Raw genomic sequence first — 20,286 nt, 5'->3', positions numbered from 1 at the left:
AAAAAATTTAATTGATTTTTATAAAATAAGTGCTTATTTAAATTAAATGCTAACACGTTGTTTATAGAAAATACACTGTTGAGATAATAAAAAGTTAAATCGCAATGCTGAAGATTTGCGTCTGAGCTGGAACCTGTCACAAATGAAAATACACTGGTCTGCAAGGAAATCCTCCTTTAAATAAAACTATACTTTTCTAAAGGATTTTTGTAAGCTGATTCCGAATCCGAAGTCAGAATTGACCTAGCACGTCACGTTAGTTAGATATTCCCGTTACGAAATCTCAAAAATCCATTTTTTTGCTGTTTTCGAAGAAATATTTTGGCCTAATGTAATCTTTTTCAATTAAAACTGTAACGGTTTATGAAAAAAATTATTTTTTTCTTTCAAATTCAGTTTCAATTATCTCAATATCTCTTTTCTTCTCCGAGATATCTTAATTTAAGTAAGTTTAGTAGGTTTGGCATATCTTACCATAAAGAAACTGATCTCTAAAAATTAATATATCTTTCTCCCTAGAACAAATGTATACTTTTCTAATGGACTTTAGTGTGCTGATTTTGAATCCGAACTCAAAAAATTTCGGTCAGCTATGGTTTTTGAGATATAGTAGTTTTTTTTTGAGATTTTCTAAGAAAAAAAACTTGATTTTGTGATACTTTAATGCGAATATCTTAAAATCCTGACGTGATAGAATTTTTTGACTTCGGATTCTTACTCAGCACATCAAAAACTATAAGAAAAGTGTACTATTGTTTCTAGGAGAAACAAATCTGAAGCTTTACAAGGCAGTTTATCAAATGGTTTATTACAAATAAGATATTTCTAAATAGAAAAATGGTATATAAAATTACAAAACACGTACAAATTTTGTTTAATGTATTTTATTATGGTTTTCTTTACATATTTGACTTTTTAAATATACATAAAGGGCATTGATATCTTACATTTTCCTTAATCAAGGTGCTTTTGTTCATGTTGGATTTACTAAAAAGTGAAGGATTTCGAAATGTCTGCTTTTTTGTCAATCAGTATTTTTAAAAATGAGTAAACATTAATGTAACTGGTGTCAATCGATAGGTCATACTATGAAGAATAAGTCATCTAAATTTGAGCTCAATGCGACAAATAGTTTTAATTTTATACAAGTTCAAATGAATCTAAAAGGGTGATTTTTTAGAAACTACCCACATTTTACAAAAATGGTACCTGATAGAATTTTTCTGAAACCAGACTTAGATTCAGGAAAGTCTAATCTTTCATAGTATCAAAAAATTATTTGAAGGAGAAAAAAAAAGTTAAATTTTGCAGACCAGTGATATCAAACTATACATACATAGAAGTTCACATTTTTTACTTCCTGTGACGTTGAAAGAATCTTTTCTGCATGTCCCTCAAATAAGCAGAGCAAAGTGAGCAGAAAATAAGTTTGTTATTCCATCTTTTAGTCAAATTAACTGATAGTTAAGTATCCCAAAGTTAAATTAACTGCTCTAATATAATAGTTTTCAATTAATAATTAATATAATAGTTTTCAATTAATAATTAAAATAAAAAATCTTTTTTTTTTTTGTCATTTTTGAAAAAAAAAAAAAACATTTTTTGGAAATTATTTTGAATACTACATTATTGCATTAATTTTTATTAAGTACCCTGTTTTCTGACGAATTTTCTAACCAAAAAAGATTTTTCCTATTTCCTTACAGAACAAATATTCTGTATTTGTCTTGAATAATTAAGTACTCGAATAATTTAAATAAAATAAACCATTTTCTGAGATTTTGTAAAAAACAAAATATTGGGAAAAATGAGCTTCTTTTTATTGGAAAACTCGTAGAGAATTGTGGTAGTAAATTAAAATTATTAAAGGATTTAATAATTCAACATAATTTTCAAATAATTTTTTCGAAAATAACGAAAACTTTAGGTTGAGTTTTGGGCATTTTCTGGAAATTTCTCTGCTAACCTTAAATCAGCTCTTAATTACGGCTAAACGATGCACTAATAAAATTTATATTCAGCTCACTTTGCCGTGCTAACTTGATGTTTTTGGGGAGAAGCGTCAGCGCCTCTTAATCAATAATTTAGGAAAAATTATGGTTGTGTATTGTCACACAAATTATTTTGACCACCTATTGGTACAATTATGTATTCATTTGGTCTACTTTAATTGGTGAAAATAATTAATAAAATTTGAATATATGTATATTCGGCCTTATCACGTATTCCATCGTATCGGAAAATTTCTACGATTCCCGAATTAAATAATCACAAAATCCGGTTGTGGTGACGATTTGTATGGAATTTTCGACTACGGACGGATTCCGTGATTATTTTTTCGGGAATCGTAGCAAATTTGCGATACGAATGGAATTCATAATAACGCTTATTAACTTCTGAATCACTTAAATATAATTTTTTGATTTGTTTAACATAGGAAATTTTTGCATACATTTTTGCATATTTGGCATATACATATTTTGCATATATTATGCATATGCATTTCATGCAAATATGCAAAAAAAAAAAAATTTAAATACCTATGCATATCGCTTTCAACTTTATTTTCGATGAAACGAATTGTTGTGTCATCAGAATTTACCTATCTTAATCCTTTAAAAATATGGAAATATGCAAAATCCGAGGTCTACTTATGTATAGTCTCAAAGAAGAAGAATACCGGCATAAAGTCTGTTTTTGTAATACCTAACAATTTCAAAAAAAAGTCAGGTTTCGCCAAAAAGGCCGGGTCCTATCAGAAATAATGGCAGTTGAGTTAAATTTCATGACCAATATTGGGGTAGTTCTTTATATTTTCAAGGTTCAGTATTTAAACAAACATTCTCATGTTTTCAGGGTAGCTAAATGAATGGTAGTCTCAAAAATGGTATACCTCTTACTTTGTTTTGTTTACTTTGTTTTGTTTAAGACCTCAAAACATTAAATTTTTTTTCTTCTAAAAATTGAAGCTTCTTACCTATTTCTTTTTATTTCGATGAATGATATTGGTAACTGCGAAATTTGTGAGCTATTCACTATCTGTTCTTGCAACTTCAGCATTCACTGAGAGAATATTTTGGGTCATGAATATGAAGTGGTGAGATGAGAGGAATAGGGCTTCATCAAATTGATCAAAAATGAGCTCTTAATTTATATGAATTTTTAATTCGAACGTTATTTTAAAAATAACAAAATTATTGTTATATACTGCAAGAAGCACCAAAAAATACATTTCCAAGACTTGAAATAAATGGTAGGTACTCTTCTTTTTTCAAATGTACTCTTTTTTTTTCGTCTCTGAAATCAAATATACTCTATTCCTTCTTAAAAAAGTTGGCAATCCTACATAGAACAGTCGATTCTTTACAGGGTCTAGGTCTAGCCATGAAGCTAAAATTGCAAAACCACTTTTTTATCATGTTTTTTTTACTGCTGTTTTCGATAAATTTGGCATAGCTGGTTATCGATATTTCTTTGCCGCCGGGTACAAAGGTGTCATAAATGATAGTTTGCCAGAAAATGCGATTGAAGTTGAGCTAATGTATGAAAATCGATGCATTTTTGAGCATAGTTGCTCTAAATTTATGTTTTTGATACCAAATTGAAGAGCAAAAAGAACTTATTTATTATTATTTCATCAAAACCCGAAAAGTGCAATTTTTTGACTTAACCCCTTTGTATCCGGGGGCAAAGATTTAATACATAAAGTTAGTTAAGACATTTGTGCGTCTTCATTGAAATAAGTCCCTAGAAACTAAATCTACCGAGAGTCTCAGTTTTCACGATTTAAACTCCTTTTTCGGATCCTCGGCTCAAGGTATAAGTTAAGGTTATGTCAAAAACTTTTCAATCCTATCCTCATTACGGATTCTCATGTTTTTAACTCCCTTTTTGGGTCCTCTGCTACTCTTATGTTATGATGAGTATAATGATGAAAAAACCATATAAGCCGTTCTAGAACATTTGAGCGTTTAAAAAAAAATTTAATCAAAAATCCGACTTTTACTATCTGTATACAGGGTGATTCAGGAGCCATGCGCCAAAAAGCTAGAGCGTGTAGGTTGGGTCGTTTAGCGGGGAGGGGCAATTTTAAAAAATTCACTACCTATTTGGAAAAAAAAATATTTAAAATCAACGGTTACCTACACTATACAATAACGTGCTATATTTTTTGTAAAGCTAAAACTCTAGTCTTTTACAAAAATTAAAAAAAAGCTACCTATTTTATGGCACAGTTTTTGTGAAAATTTAAGGCTTGGCCACACTGGAGGGTATGCGGTAGCGGTATAGCGGTGAGGGTACTTGTATGAAAAAAATTCCAAACTGACACATCAACGTTCAGGTGTGGAATTTTTTTAGTACAAATATCGTTACCGCATACCCTCCGGTGTGGCCAAGCCTTTAATTTTCAAAATCAAAATTAAAAAAAAAAATTCAAACTAATATTTTTCAAAATTTTACATACAGTGTTGGACAATTAGCACACTCATAGAAGTAAAAATTCAATTATATTTAGAAAACTTGTTTCTATTTCCATATGTTCATTTTTCTATTAATAACATTACTTACACATGTAAGTATATTTTCCCAAAAAAACAATCTTATAATTTTAATTTCTGAAAGAAATATATGAAAAAAAATACTAAAAACATCCATTTTTGTGTGGACATGCAATTAGCACATTTCAATAAAATTGCTTGTTTATGATACTTAGCCTTATTTTGGTCGATGTTTACTGACACTATATAAAACTCAGCATGAATATACTGTGAAATATAATATTCTAAGGGAATTTGTTTAAATTCAGACACTTAGAAAATATATGCCCGTGGCCAGGTTTATATAATAACGAAGAAAAAAATAACAAAAATAATATAGTGTCGGTAAACATCGACCAAAATAAGGTGTCTTAGTAAGGGTACAACAGATCTAATATGATACTTAGCGTTACTAAAACTATATTTTTTTTAAATAATTTGTTGGAAATCCTTTATTCTTTGAAACCGAATTGAGTTTTCTTGGCAAGATCTCGACTTAGGCCTCACAGTGTTGCTCAGGTATTGAATAGCAAGCATTCTGTATCTCTTGCCTCAAATCTGTTAAAATGTTCGGTTTTTGTTTTTCAATGCGTTCCTCCACGTCATTCCATAAATTTTTTATTGGGTTTAGATCGGGTGATTGAGCAGTCGACTTTAAAACATTTACTATATTGACCTCTAAGGCCCTTTTCGCTAATTTTGAAGTGTCCTCAGGGTCATTTTCCTGCATAAAGCGCGATAAAAGCGGCGAATTTTCTTCGGCATATGTAACGCTAACGTGAAATGGTACAGGATAATATCTTTGTACAAATTCTGGTCCATTTTGGGGTTTATCTTCACTATTGGACCAACACCCTGACAAAAAAAGGCAGCCTACACCATCGCGTTTTCACCACCTTGCTTAACTGCCTTAATAGTGTACTTAAGATCATGTTTCTTGTTTTGTGGACGCCACAAATGTATTTTAGCGCCCGATTCAATTCGACAGAAGTTAGATTCATCGCTCTAAAGTACACCATTAAGGCATTCTCCATGGATCCCAGCTGTGGCACATTGCTCCTCAATCACCATATACCTACCTATTGTTCAAATTCATAAAGTCAACCACCAGACATGAATTAAGTTAATTGTTTATGTTGGACTCAAACTTTTGGCCTGCTGTGTATATGGTTTGAAAGGACATCAACCGTAGATAGCAAAAAAAAGGCATACCCGGAGCTTGCTATGACGATTCTAAGTCTTGAGAATAACATATTCGAAAGTGTTTTTCTAAATTATGTAAAATTATTTTCTGGAATATCAGATTGTCTTTTAGGACCCAAACCATACACTATCTTGCATGCCCAACTAAAAATCTTGAAAATCAGTTTCTTCCACTGATTGTACATGCAAACTGAGCAAAATTCATTTAAACTGGTTTCTTCAGTTGGGAAGGTTCACCTTTTCTTACGACAACTCACCTATATTCATACAATTGTCTCGTGTGATTGTGCAATCTCTAACACACACCAAACATTTTTGCATGAACAATCAGAAAAAATATAAGCATATTTTGAATTTGCTAATTCCGCATGCGCAACCACACAATCAATACCATTCAACACCCTCAGTTTGCATGCGCAATAACTATATTGCATATGTACGCATGTGTAGTGTCTGGGCCTTTTTTAGTTTCGTGAGATCCAGTATCAAAAAATACCGAAAATTAGGTGACCGGAAGAACTCGATTTTCAAAAATCGGTTGTGTGAGTCCCTTAAAATAATCCTCACCAAAAACTGGTAGATTTTTAAATATTCAAAATTTTAGTACAATTAGATTGGTATATCGTCGGTCTCATAAGAAAACGTCGTAACTCCATTTTTTTCAAAAATGACTTTTGAATGCCATTTTGGGGTCATTCCGAAAACTCTAAATAGATTTAAATTCAAATTTTGCACAGTGCGTTTCTTCCCAACTACTCTGTTGTTTGTTTACTCTTTCGTATCTCCTGTAAAATTTTGATTTTGGGAGTTACGAGGTTTTCTACTACTTACAAACTACAACTACTTACAAATGATTAATTTTATAAATAAAAGCAATAGTTTGTTGTGGTTTACAGAATAAAATGTTTATTCAACTAAGTACTGTGCTACCTGAAAAAACACAGCTTTAATTAAAAATTCGGTTGATATTCTTCAAGAGCTTATAATAAATTAATAGCGTTTTTAAGTAATGCCTTCGGAGTTATTTAAAATTAGCGCAACGCTCTCGAGTTGTTATCTCGCAATATTGTAAATCAGGCATCACATTAAACTTCAATTACCTACTTATTAAATTAATAAATTAAATATAATTAATATTTAACAAAATCATTTTTTTGCAAGGGCACTCTGTGTTACAAGAAAAATTTTATTGTAATCCAATTTGTAACCTTGCTAGAAGAAAAATCACAAAATTTGAATTTGTATCCCGTTTTTAAAGGAATCAAACAGAAAGTAGTGAAACAATCAATTTGATTTCTTACCAGATATCTTAATTAATTCATTTAAATTGTATTTCAATTGACATCGTAATTACAGTGAAAGACATTCAAGTTCTAAAAGAGTTCGAAATTAAGAAAATTGCAGAAGCATCTTAAAGATAAGAAGTTGATTAAAAATTTAAGAAAAAAAAAAAAATAATGTAAAACAATTTAAGTAGGTATGGTGAAAAATAGTTTTTTTTTTTTAAGATCACAAATCACATCACACATCAGTCCTTTTACGAATGAACACTCCCGGGGAAATGTGGTGGGGAAAAAGGAATCGAAAAATTCAAAGAATATTATTCCTTTTCTTTTTTAATTTTGTTCCTTTGCTGTTAATACTGATGAAAAAGTAAAAAAAGCGCAGTTTCCCTTTACTATTTGATTGGGAGGCCTTCTTCCAAACGCATTTCCGCGAGAGTTATTATTCAGAATAGGGAATTTATTTTATTTCTAGAATTGAAATGCTATCAATATTTAAAATACGTTCTCTGCAGGGGCACTCTGTGTTACAAGAAAATATTAATATTGTAAAACAATTTGTAACCTTGCAAGAAGAAATATCACAAAATTTGATTTGGCTACATTTTCTTAAGAAGTCAAACAGAAAGTAGTGAAACATTCTTTGCTGATCTCAAGTCATCTTGAAAATTTACATTTATGAACTCAAGAAAAGTGTTAACTCAAAAAAAAAAATTAATAAATAAATCAGCCCTATTCTGAATGAAAACCCCCGGGGAAATATGTTCGGATTAGGGCTCCAAATTAAAAAGGAAAAGGAACAATATACTGGGAATTTTTCGATTGGGAGCCCTTCTCCCAAACACGTTTCCCCGAAAGTTTTCATTGAGAATAGAGCTGATTATCTTCTGTTAATACAATTTTAGAACATAATATTTTGCCATTGAACTTCTTTTTTTTGTTCTGTTATGTTTCCGAATTGACTAATGAACAACAAAGTAACAAAGTTGATCAATTTTGGTTTTTTAATAAGATTAAAATAAGATTTCTGCAAGGGCACTCTGTGTTACAAGAAAAAATTGTATTGTAAAACAATTTGTAACCTTGCTAGAAGAATTATCACAAAATTTGAATTAGTTTTCTGTTTCTCAAGGAATCAATCAGAAAGTAGTGAAACATTTTAATTTAATTTTTGTTTTTTATTTATTTGCAATTAGAGTAGTTATCAAGTTTATAAAATTTCTTATAACATTCAATATATGCACTCCGCAAGGGCACTCTGTGTTACAAGAAAAAAAGTATTGTAAAACAATTTGTAACCTTGCTAGACGAAACTCACAAAATTTGAATTTGTCTCTTGTTTCTCAAGAAGTCAATCGAAGAGTAGTGAAACATTTTTTGTTCGTTGAGAAGAATAAAAGAAATACATTCAGCTTCACATGAGAACAAAAAACTAGTGAAGTGATAGCTGAAGTGATATGAAGTTGAAACACGTTAGATGATTTTATTCCTTCGATTTTAATATATCATTCTTAGTATCAGTACTATAGTGCCCCTTGACGCAGTGGTCTTGCGAGGAATCTAGAAAGCTTCAAGGGTATCATTTCTATGGAAAAGTGCATTTTTGTTTAGCCGTTAGGACTCGTCGTGCAATGAATTTATTTACATGTTTATTATTGGAATAGTTGAAGTTTCTTAATGTAAATAGACTTCCGCAAGGGCACTCTGTGTTACAAGAAAAAAAAAAATATTGTAACACAATTTGTAACCTTGCTAGACGAAACTCACAAAATTTGAATTTGTCTCCTGTTTTTCAAGAAGTCAATCGAAGAGTAGTGAAACATTTTTATTTTTCGTTCGTTGACAATAATAAAAGAAACATTTTTTAGAAAAAACATTCAGCCTCACATAAAAACAAGGTACACTGCTGAAGTGATAGGAAGCATTCTAAAGTATAAAAGTCGATTACGACTTTGACACACTATAGATGATTTTACTTCGTCGATTTTACTATACCAATTGGAGTATGAGCACTGTAGTACCCCGTGGTAGGCTTTACTCCTTCATGGAGTGTCGTGCCACGAATTTATTTACATATTTATTATTGGAGAAGTTAAAGTTTCTTAATGTTTATAGACTTCCGCAAGGGCACTCTGTGTTACAAGAAAAAAAAATATTGTAAAACAATTTGTAACCTTGCTAGACGAAACTCACAAACTTTGAATTTGTCTCCTGTTTCATAAGGAATCAAGCAAAAATTAGTGAAACATATTTAGTTTTTATTTGTATGCTTTATTAAATGAGTTTTCACATAAAAAAGTTAAAAGGATTTTAAGAGTTTGCATTTGTAAAATTTGTTTAAACTTAACATTGATTTAAATTTTACATCTTATTTATGAAATTAAAAAACATTATAAATGTGGCATTATTTAACAGGAGCTAACTATTCTATAATGTGCAATATGACTTATGATTGTCTTGATTTTGTATAGAGATTTCAACTGAGTGTTTTAAACTCTATTATTAATTTTTTAAACGTAAATTTGCCATAAGCCTATCAAAATAAGAAATCCTTTGAATAGAGAATAGAGTCATTGCGATACATTTTCAAATGAAAGTATTGCTTGTATAATATTTCTAAACAAGTTTGTTTTAACAAATACATAATAAAGGGAACATTTTCATTAGAAAAGAGAACGAAAAGGTCAGGTTGTCTTATAAAATTGAGTATGTAACTCACTTGTGCGTCATTTATGTTATTATTACATTGTGATTTTTTAAAAATCTATTTCCTTATCATTTCGAAACATGCGACCATAATAGACCGAGAGCCCAAAGCAGATTTTGGGAGTTTTTGGATAACCGAAAATGGGTCATATGTATGTGTAGGTAATAGCGTCCTGATGAAGAATTCGAAAGTCTGGCAGGTTTATTGCACGGCATTCTATGGTTTATGGGGAGTTGAAAAGTGCATTTTTTCCGATTTTTGTGTCGGGTATATAACCACTTAAATTCATATAGAGCCGATAAAGGGCGATAACTTGATTGCAAAAAGTTCGGTCCCAGACGTTTTATTCGCGGCATTACCCTTGCCAGACGTCCTTGAAGATTTGCGAAACAGCGATTTTCAAGATTTTCTGACAAAAGTCAGAAAGTTATTTTTTTCAAGATGTATAACCGTCTGGTGGTAGCTCTTAAAAAATCACCACTACCCATTGATTAAAAAATTAGTGCCAGACGTTTTAACCACTGATGAAGAATTTTGATTGAAGGCTATATCTAAGAAAATGGCCTTATAAGTCAACACATACCTATTTCAAATGATAAAAAACTTTAACCCTCTTGGGGCGCCATCTAGTGTCAAAATAAAAATCTGAAAAAATTAGAGGATTTTGTTTTTATTATTTAGAAACAGTTTTTTTTTACTTAGGAACTTGATTCAAAAATAACGAACGCCCTAATGTACATACAATCGAATGCTATCTGCAATTCACGATTTTCTTGTGCTAACGATATATTGGCGGAAATGGCTTGGTATTGTGAAGACACGTTGACTGTTTTGTTGTGGTTTTGATCTGTCTAAAGGGTTCATGACACCAATTTCCTAAAAAGTTGACAAACCTTCCTGTTTTTGATTGTTGCATGTCTAAAACTAAAGTGCATACATGTAGTTGCATTTGGTTCTATTGCAACGTAGTTTGCTACAGCATTACGAACTGAATTTTCATAAGAATTATTTTTAAAATACATTATCAGCTTGTCCGGCGGCGTTGCATGGTTTTCAAGACGGTTTTTTTCAGACATGAAGTGAGCCTCGGATTTTTTAGCTTTCTTATTCCACAAATTTAACACATGAGTTGTAGTCTTCTCTCATCTTTCTTTCTGCCTTCAATTGCACAAAATGTCTGAATATTTTCATCACTTCGTGTTATTGATGGTTGGTTAATGTTGTCAACATTAAATGGTTCGCCATTGATCATAAATCCAAAATATTTTAACTTTGTGCACTGTTGAAGTTTTTTTTTTTTTAATTCAAATAAATGTCCAGGTTATACCTGTTCGGATCAGAAAAATGAGCAGTAAGGATATTTCCTCCTTAACTGTGACTATTTTTCTTGAACTCATCCAGCCATAGTGTGCCTTGTCAGGTCTTGCGTCTCCTCTTATGATGGCTTTGTCATCAAAGGGCTCTGGCTTCTCCGAATGTCTTAATTTGAAAAATTTCTTGATCCGTATACAAAACCACCACAGTACGCAATGTTGTTGGGTGTCACTATTGTCACCTTGGTTTTATTTATCTAGATGTGATTTATCCCTTGGTCGGATCACTGGTTGTATGTTCTTAATTCGTCCCTGCACGGGCTGATTTCAAAAACTTTTATTGTAAGTAGCGACGATTTTTGCTCATTTTACGATATTTTTTTTTAATAAAAAACTGTAAGAACAACAAATATAATATTGATTAGCAAAACATAAGCGTTTTATGATGTTTTTCTATGGAAAACATTATTCTACGATAACATAAAATTAAACTATCAATAAATTTGAAATAGATTACTAATACATACAAAGAAGTTTATTGTGATTCACCCTGTAACTTACTTGTTTTTGATGTGGCAGAAATCATACTTAAAAAGAAATAAAAGCTCAAGAAGATACTTCGCATCTATATTAATTCATAAAAATGGAAACATGATTTTCCAGTCTTATTTTTTGTTTTTGTTTTAGCAATTTAAAAAAAACCAGACACCAATGACGTATTACATTCGTTAATTGTATGATAAAACAAAATAGCAACAACAGATATACATCCCTACTTTTTTAATTTATTTGGAAACAAATACAAAATTATTTATTATTAATGTGTCATAAAGCAAACTTAACTCGAAATTTCTTAGATAACCTTATCTTTATAGATATGTATTGTTAGTGTATTTTTTTTTTGTTTTTTTTCTTAAATTAATTGAACTCGTTAACTAAGCAAGTTTATATTAGATTATTTTTGAAATCTAGAAAAAAATAAAACAGCGATGAATTCACTTTTAGTCCAAGATCCCAGGGCCGCCAGACATTACTTATTTTCTCAAGAAAAAAATGTATGGAATTACGTAGTGCTAGGACATACTATTAGTGAATGGATACTGGCTATCTTGTGCCGACGGCCATTTTACCACTAACAGGTGCTAAAGGTACGAAAAATACGTAGTTAGATTTCTTATTTTCTCAAGGCTGATTTTTATATATGATACTCAGGGAACTAATACATTAATTTTTGTAAGCTGCCAGACCCGTCGGATGGGCCTAACACTTTGCCAGACACGCATTTTAGTATACGGGAAAGTTAGATTTTGTTATATGGAGGTCTGGGAAAAAATTTATAACACGTTTTGACTTCAGGACTCGAAAGAGTATCAAGACACGAGTCGAAAACCACATTTTGAACAGTCGCATCTAGAGTCATTTGGCCGCCATTTTGTTTTTTTTTTTTTAATTTCAATTTTTCACATAACTCATGTATTTTTGAATCTACAGAAAAAAAATGTATTGCAAACTTGAAGATAATTTAATTTACTACAATATATGTTAAATTACTTTTTTCGATTATACCTTCGGTTTAAGAGTTAGGGTGGTTTTTTTTTGAAGCCATATTTTCGTCATATCTCATTTATTTGAGCTTTTTTGAAAATTAACTTGAAGTAAAAGTTGTAGATCTTTTTATTACCTTCAATTATTACATTAACGGTTTTTCGATTTGACAGTCCGTTTTTGATCTGTAGGAAAAAAACTTCAAAAAGGTTGCAATTTTTATATATAGGAAAAATGTTCTAGTACAGGGTAATTTGCATTAGATATAACAACAACCTAGGCGTGTAGGTTGCACTCAGACAAGAACAAAATCGTATAACTAACACTGCCAGACCCATTCCGACAGCCATTTTTTTTGCCAGACACCTTAAAGCTTTGAAAAAATAGTTTAACTTTACTTATTTTCTCAAGCTTCATTTTTATATATGATACTCAGGGAACTAATTCAATAAATTTTTGTAAGCTGCCAGACCATCGGATGGGCCTGACACCTTGCCAGACACGCACAAATGCTCGCTATGTGTATCAGCGCCAGCGCAGCGTGAGCATGTTTGTAAAGGAGTTTTATAACAAAGCTTCGTTAGATTTGTTATTAATAATCTAATGGGTCTTCCGTAGTATTGAAGTAAAATGTTTATTCTTAATAATACCAATAATTACCACAATATTAAATTATATATATTTAAGAAATCTAACTATCTATAATTATATATATTTAATATTGTGGTAATTATTGGTATTATTAAGAATAAACATTTTACTTCAATACTACGGAAGACCCATTAGATTATTAATAACAAATCTAAAGAAGCTTTGTTATAAAACTCCTTTACAAACATGCTCACGCTGCGCTGGCGCTGATACACATAGCGAGCATTTGTGCGTGTCTGGCAAGGTGTCAGGCCCATCCGATGGTCTGGCAGCTTACAAACATTTATTGAATTAGTTCCCTGAGTATCATATATAAAAATGAAGCTTGAGAAAATAAGTAAAGTTAAACTATTTTTTCAAAGCTTTAAGGTGTCTGGCAAAAAAAATGGCTGTCGGAATGGGTCTGGCAGTGTTAGTTATACGATTTTGTTCTTGTCTGAGTGCAACCTACACGCCTAGGTTGTTGTTATATCTAATGCAAATTACCCTGTACTAGAACATTTTTCCTATATATAAAAATTGCAACCTTTTTGAAGTTTTTTTCCTACAGATCAAAAACGGACTGTCAAATCGAAAAACCGTTAATGTAATAATTGAAGGTAATAAAAAGATCTACAACTTTTACTTCAAGTTAATTTTCAAAAAAGCTCAAATAAATGAGATATGACGAAAATATGGCTTCAAAAAAAAACCACCCTAACTCTTAAACCGAAGGTATAATCGAAAAAAGTAATTTAACATATATTGTAGTAAATTAAATTATCTTCAAGTTTGCAATACATTTTTTTTCTGTAGATTCAAAAATACATGAGTTATGTGAAAAATTGAAATTAAAAAAAAAAAAACAAAATGGCGGCCAAATGACTCTAGATGCGATTGTTCAAAATGTGGTTTTCGACTCGTGTCTTGATACTCTTTCGAGTCCTGAAGTCAAAATGTGTTATAAATTTTTTCCCAGACCTCCATATAACAAAATCTAACTTTCCCGTATACTAAAATGCGTGTCTGGCAAGGTGTTAGGCCCATCCGACAGGTCTGGCAGCTTACAAAAATTAATGTATTAGTTCCCTGAGTATCATATATAAAAATCAGCCTTGAGAAAATAAGAAATCTAACTACGTATTTTTCGTACCTTTAGCACCTGTTAGTGGTAAAATGGCCGTCGGCACAAGATAGCCAGTATCCATTCACTAATAGTATGTCCTAGCACTACGTAATTCCATACATTTTTTTCTTGAGAAAATAAGTAATGTCTGGCGGCCCTGGGATCTTGCTCTATTTGATCAATGAATTCAAATCATTTATAGAAAGCTTATCAACAGAAATAAGTTAATCCCAATAAGTTAAACTTTTAAAATGATGATGAAATGTCACTGATTATGGCTTTTATTTCTATTTTTGAAATAATTGCCTGTTGTAAGGATGTTCGCAATTGCGAGGCATTTGTCTGATTGAAAGACGTTATTAATTATAGAATGAAGAAAACATAAAGTTGATGCTATAGACTTCTCATTTACAAATACCAAAGTTTGAATTGTGTATTCTTTTTTTTTTTGCAGATGCATCAAACATGAATGAAGGTGATTCAGCAGGAGGGGGGCAGCAAGGGCATAGCCCGGCCCCTCCTGCTGTGCCAGACCGCAGATCAACTATACCAACAACAACAGTTTCAATAGCATCTTTACAACCCTCTTCGTCTTCTTTGTCCACATCATCATCATCATCTTCATTGATCTCTTTATCATCTCAAAAAAATTCAACAATTGTTGATAACACAACTGCAATATCATCTAGTTTTCAACAAGTCTTTAATCAACAACTTGGCATACAAAATCTAACAACATCAGCAGCAGCAGCAACAAGTAGTGGATCTGCGGTATCGTCATCATTATCAACTAATTCTAATTTGTCACAACATCAATTACAACAACAACAACAACAACATCATCAACAACAACAGCATATGCAAACATTGAGATTTGCAACTGCATCAAGCAACACTTCTAATAATAATAATCAACAACAACAACAGCAACATCAACGTATTCAACAAATACAACAACAACAACAAACAACGGCGTTAAATAGTTCCTACAATAATAATAATAACAGTTCAGTGAGTAGTAGTAACAGTCCAGGAGGTAGATCAGCAGGATTTCCTGCTAGCAGCAACGTTAATCTGACACCAACACCGACTGGCTCTTCATTGGCAGCATATAGTAACAGTCCAACGGCGCAGTCACCAAATCAATCGCCGTTAAGTAAACGCATCAAGCTAGAGCTACCGGACGGCAGTAGTGCGGGGTCAACGTCCCTGCCTACCATTGCCGTTCCCTCTATTCCAAGTGATTTCAACGCGCTGAAGAAACGAATTTTGGAACACAAATATTCACGTATAAGAAGCTTAAAAGAAAAGTATGCTTTGACATTTCTTATTTTTAGCTTTAAATTGAATATTCATTTTTCTTTAATCAAATAGATACTCTGAAAATGTTGCCGAATTATTTTATCTACAAAGCGGTGGTAATATGATGGACTATCCCACGTGGAGAAAGAAACCACCAAGCCCGCAGTTTATTAGCTTTAGCAATGCATATCGGTTAGATCAATTAGTCAGTGAGGAGACTAAATCGGTAAGTTTTATTTTGTTTTATTTATGCATTTATTTTTTTTCTATTTTTTGGTTTTGAAACTAATTATTCAATTGATGATAAAATGTCACTGAAAGGCCTTTTGAAACTATTTTTGTTTCAATCGGCTTTAAAAAGGATGTTCGCATTTGCGAGGCATTTGTCTGATGGATAACAATTTCTAAAATTGAAATTCTCTTGTTTTATTTATTAGGATTAATTTTAATGCAATTTTTAAATCAACTAATTCATCGATTGATTAAAAGTAGTCATACAAAGTACAGCAATCAAATGGGAGGCAACAATAATTATTATAGGTTTTTTTTGAGTTAGCAAAATGTGTTGCATTGCATTTGATACGCATTAGTTACGCATGTCTCTCTGCAACAACAACCACACGTATGGTGGTGGTGTACTACGCACCTCATTTGCTATAACAAAAACATGTACTGTAGAACGTTTGGCTCTAATTAGCAATTGACAGAACATTATACGCATATAATGACTTCGTTGTCTTATTGTTGCAGGTGCTATGTTATAGTGTTTTAGGCAGATTTTAACATCTGTGAACTATTTTTCAAGCATTTAAATTTTCTTGAACAGTCGTATTTATTAGATTTTTGTCTACTTATACACTACATAACTTTTTTCAGATTGTTGGAAATATTAATTTAATAAAAATAATAATCACATTATTCGCGGTTAACACAATCTACTCTTTTGTATAAGTTTGACAGCTATAAGACAACAATGAACATGGTTTTTGATTACATTTTCCAAATTTAAACAGTTGTATAAAGTTATACAAAGTTTATAAATAAGGGGGCTACCAAAAATACAACTTTCATGGGCCTAAACTAACTAGATGCCCATGTAATCTATGTTTGGTGAGTGTCAGAAAGCTTAGTTTTCAGAGTAAACCGAGGAACTAAAATTTAATCAAGCAAGTCTAGAAAACAGAATGTTCATCAAGATGAAAAGTTCTCGGCCTGACAATGATCGAATGTGATTTTCAGTTAAATAATGATATTATTTCCAGTGTTTATCCAACTGGTTGAATTCCTTCGCCTTAGTGAGAGTCTGGAAAACTTTCAAAATGTTCACTTACGGCCCTTTCCACTTCTTCATTGGACCAGAATCGCTTCCAAGATATAATTTTTTCTATATTCGGGAACAGATGAAAGCCTGATGGTGCTACATCGTTTTCCTAATTCCGAAGATTTTCCACAGCCAAAGAACTTGCGAACTGGCTGAAAATGATTTTTGTTCTTATTGAAACCAGGCCTCTCTTTATGACTGTCCAGGTGACCAAAAACATTGGAGTAAATCAATGTCCCCTTCCAAACATTCCTTTGAAAAAGCGAGTTTGTTTTTTGTATCAATATTAATCAAATGCGGCACCCACTTTGCGAGCCTTACCATGTCTTCTGTTCTTGAGCAAGATATTTCAAATCCTTCAGATATCCTAACAGCTTCAGTTATTTCACTAACAATACTTTTGAGGGGACTTTTATAATTGCAAGCTCGTTTCGTTTTATTTCAAAATGGTTTAAAAAAATATCCCCTCTTCTCATCATAAACCTCTTCTCATCATAAACCGACGAAACTATGATTGAAACTGCTTTTTATAGTATTTTTCGGTTGTCGGAGATAATTTTTCAAATGATTTTATCTAGCATTCCATTTTTGTTAGGGAAAATGTACGAAAACAAAATAAATTCTCAGGAAACAATTCTTGGAGATTACTTATAGCCACCAATATCTTTATTTATTATCTTTCTCACTATTTTAATGTTAACCAAAAATACTAGACAATTTATTTATTTGGGTTTTCTTTTTTCTTATTTTTTTTTAGCTTCAGAATACGCAATCTCAGAACATAGGTCAGCAGGGCGCTGCTTCATCAACTACACTTCCATCGTTGATAACACCATCCACCGCATCCTCGCAATCAACATCCGTAGTATCAACAGTAGCAAGTAGTTTCCCACAAGGAGCCGAAATAAAAATTCCAGCTGTTGGAGCAACACCTGTGGCGGTTTCAACCCAACTACCAGCAGCGGTGGTTCAGTTGACACAGCAAGGTAATGTTGTTTTATTCACCCCGTTTACATCTGTAATTCTTAATTTATTGTTATAATTATTATTTATTATTTTTTTAAGAACTAAACAAAACAACGTTTTTTTTTTTTATTCTTAACGAAACCAATAAAATACGTATGAACGAACATACATATTATGTAATGTGTTATATCTAAACTGCACTGAATTTTAAATGTTTTTATGTTTTTTATTTTCTAATATTTTTATGGGTTTTATTTTTTTTTTATATAATCCTCGTTTGGCTGTAAATATTAATTCAAAAAAACTTCTTTGTACTTGTATATTTAAATAATCTACTAGTTAAAGATAGCTAAGTCTATATCCATCTCATAATAATCTCAGTGCATTTAAATAAAATAATAATAATAAATTCAGTTTAATTTCATACCCCTCCCACAAAAAAAAAAAAAATGAAAATTGGTTTCAAAATTAGCATAGGAAGAATAAAAATTCCAGAATTTGTTTTATGTTTTTTATTTTTAAAATCATTTTATATACAAATCCTACGACCAACGTATAATTTTTTTTATAAACCACAACAAAACAAGAACAACAACAACAACATCAAACAAAAAACAAAACAAAACTACAAACAAAATTGTTATTGGATTCCATATTTTTCCCATAGGTCACATACCCGGTAGACCTTTAGGAGGTCGTCACGGGATGGTCTTTGGTCAAATTCACATCCCACCTGCTGTAGGAAACTCTTCCGTACCTCTTGTACCAGGTGCCTAATCAAACGCTCATTCTCTTTTTTTTGTCATTTGAATTTTTTCTTTAAGTTTTTGATTTTTCTTCTTAGTTAATTCGTTTTCAATCTTTTTTTTAATTAGAGTCGATAAAATAAGCAAAAAACAAATTTATTTAATTGGATATGCAAAACAAAAATAAAAAACAAAGTTTTAATTTTGTCCTCCATTTTTAATGAGTTTTTTTTTATTTCTGAAAAACATTTTTGTTTTATTTTGCAATTATTTACTTATTAGTTGAGATTATAATTTGCAGTTGGAAAACGTACAATTTTTTAGTACGCAGAAGCTTTTTTCTCTCTTTTTTTTTTATTATTTGTAGAGGTTGCCATTTTTTTTAGGAATGTTTGATTTTACATACAAAATATTATAGAGTATGCATGTGAATGTAATGATGATAGGTTGATTGAATTAATTAAAAATTAATTCACCCTTGAGAAGTAAATTTTACGTGTGTATCTGAAAGTGTTATTAAAAATGAAGTAATGCAATTCATTGGAAAATTAAGAAATACCTTGTATTTGCGTGCATTCATAGCCGGTGAACGCTTGGGTGACTATTAAAAAAAAAAATAGGTTTTTCGAACCATGTGCTTGAGTACTATCTGATGTTTGCTATATTTCTTTGTGAAAATCAATTTTGTTTTTTCCAAAACTTACGCACATTTTGTTATTATAAATAAAAAAAATTTGTGTGTAGGTTTTAAGAGAATGTATATTTTTTTCCGGAATAAGTTTGAGGGATTTTTCTGGACTCTTCAAATAATTTCGTTGTTCAGGAACATCGCTGTAGTCTACAAGTCTAGACTGTTAAATCATTTTTAATTTTAAAATTTATCTACTAGGATACGAGCCTAGATCAGTAGGATTGAGAGGCAATCTCATTGTCACCTGGGGTGATTTGAGAGACGAAATAGCAGTACAAATGAATCACCAAAATTCACACAAAAAAGGTGGCGTGTGAAATGAAGTGATTTTTCATCTCTACTTATATTTTGCCACTGCAGCAAAATTTAAAACCATCAAGGCCGTCTAGATTGAATATATTTTGTTGGTACGAAAGATAATGGCTTTCAACTTTCTGATCCATACCATGTAATTTCTGGCCTGCTGGGAATGCGTATTTTCGTTATTTTTGCATAACGAAGGTTTGGATTTCTTTACAACTGAAAGGGTTGGTAAACCACGTTCCTTATGTGTTGGAATAATTGCACTTTCTTTCGCTGTCAAATGATTTCCGAGGAGAATGGCTAAAAAAAAAATAATGAGTTACTCTCAATTTTGGTTCTAATCCGTTAAAATTTTGGTAAAAATACCGTTAAAATATTTTCAAACTCTTAAAATAACAAAAATCTTTTTTCCCATTCATTTTTATCCTATTGGCCCTCATGAAAACTGCAATTTTCGACATCATTTGTGCAATGGACAATTTCTAAAAAATCAATAGGTTTAAGTTTCAGCTGCTTAGCTAGACTAACAATGACGATTATTTGGCAATCAAATTTACTTTGATTAAAGGTTGAGAGGAGGCCCTCTTCTAGGGTGTTCAATTATTTTAAAGA

General features: G+C 31.3%; 1 protein-coding gene and 8 non-coding genes across 13 annotated transcripts in view; all 9 read left to right on the top strand.

Annotated features, from left to right (window-relative positions):
* LOC129907241 (helicase domino) overlaps positions 1–20,286 on the top strand; it is a 54,357-nt gene that overhangs the window by 1,691 nt on the left and 32,380 nt on the right. For all 5 annotated transcript variants that reach the window (XM_055983350.1, XM_055983348.1, XM_055983351.1 and 2 more), the window contains exons 2-4: positions 14,800–15,655; positions 15,720–15,873; positions 17,726–17,954. In XM_055983350.1, coding sequence (XP_055839325.1) covers positions 14,811–15,655; positions 15,720–15,873; positions 17,726–17,954 — 1,228 coding nt within the window. In that variant the 5' untranslated portion in view covers positions 14,800–14,810. The remainder of the gene's footprint in view (positions 1–14,799; positions 15,656–15,719; positions 15,874–17,725; positions 17,955–20,286) is intronic.
* On the top strand, positions 6,897–7,039 carry LOC129907936 (small nucleolar RNA psi18S-841/snoR66). The gene has a single exon (XR_008771221.1). It is a non-coding gene; the product is annotated as a small nucleolar RNA psi18S-841/snoR66 (small nucleolar RNA).
* Positions 7,535–7,667, top strand: LOC129907930 (small nucleolar RNA psi18S-841/snoR66). Its single transcript, XR_008771216.1, has one exon. It is a non-coding gene; the product is annotated as a small nucleolar RNA psi18S-841/snoR66 (small nucleolar RNA).
* On the top strand, positions 8,053–8,185 carry LOC129907933 (small nucleolar RNA psi18S-841/snoR66). Its single transcript, XR_008771218.1, has one exon. It is a non-coding gene; the product is annotated as a small nucleolar RNA psi18S-841/snoR66 (small nucleolar RNA).
* On the top strand, positions 8,271–8,401 carry LOC129907934 (small nucleolar RNA psi18S-841/snoR66). The gene has a single exon (XR_008771219.1). It is a non-coding gene; the product is annotated as a small nucleolar RNA psi18S-841/snoR66 (small nucleolar RNA).
* LOC129907932 (small nucleolar RNA psi18S-841/snoR66) lies at positions 8,717–8,850 on the top strand. The gene has a single exon (XR_008771217.1). It is a non-coding gene; the product is annotated as a small nucleolar RNA psi18S-841/snoR66 (small nucleolar RNA).
* On the top strand, positions 9,145–9,276 carry LOC129907935 (small nucleolar RNA psi18S-841/snoR66). Its single transcript, XR_008771220.1, has one exon. It is a non-coding gene; the product is annotated as a small nucleolar RNA psi18S-841/snoR66 (small nucleolar RNA).
* Positions 14,591–14,698, top strand: LOC129907928 (small nucleolar RNA Me28S-Am2589). The gene has a single exon (XR_008771214.1). It is a non-coding gene; the product is annotated as a small nucleolar RNA Me28S-Am2589 (small nucleolar RNA).
* On the top strand, positions 15,939–16,045 carry LOC129907926 (small nucleolar RNA Me28S-Am2589). The gene has a single exon (XR_008771212.1). It is a non-coding gene; the product is annotated as a small nucleolar RNA Me28S-Am2589 (small nucleolar RNA).

Source organism: Episyrphus balteatus, chromosome 1, assembly GCF_945859705.1.
Source record: "Episyrphus balteatus chromosome 1, idEpiBalt1.1, whole genome shotgun sequence".
In the NCBI taxonomy this organism is placed as follows: domain Eukaryota; kingdom Metazoa; phylum Arthropoda; class Insecta; order Diptera; family Syrphidae; genus Episyrphus; species Episyrphus balteatus.
Note: the sequence above shows the minus strand (reverse complement) of the source record. Positions and strands in the feature narration are given on the sequence as shown.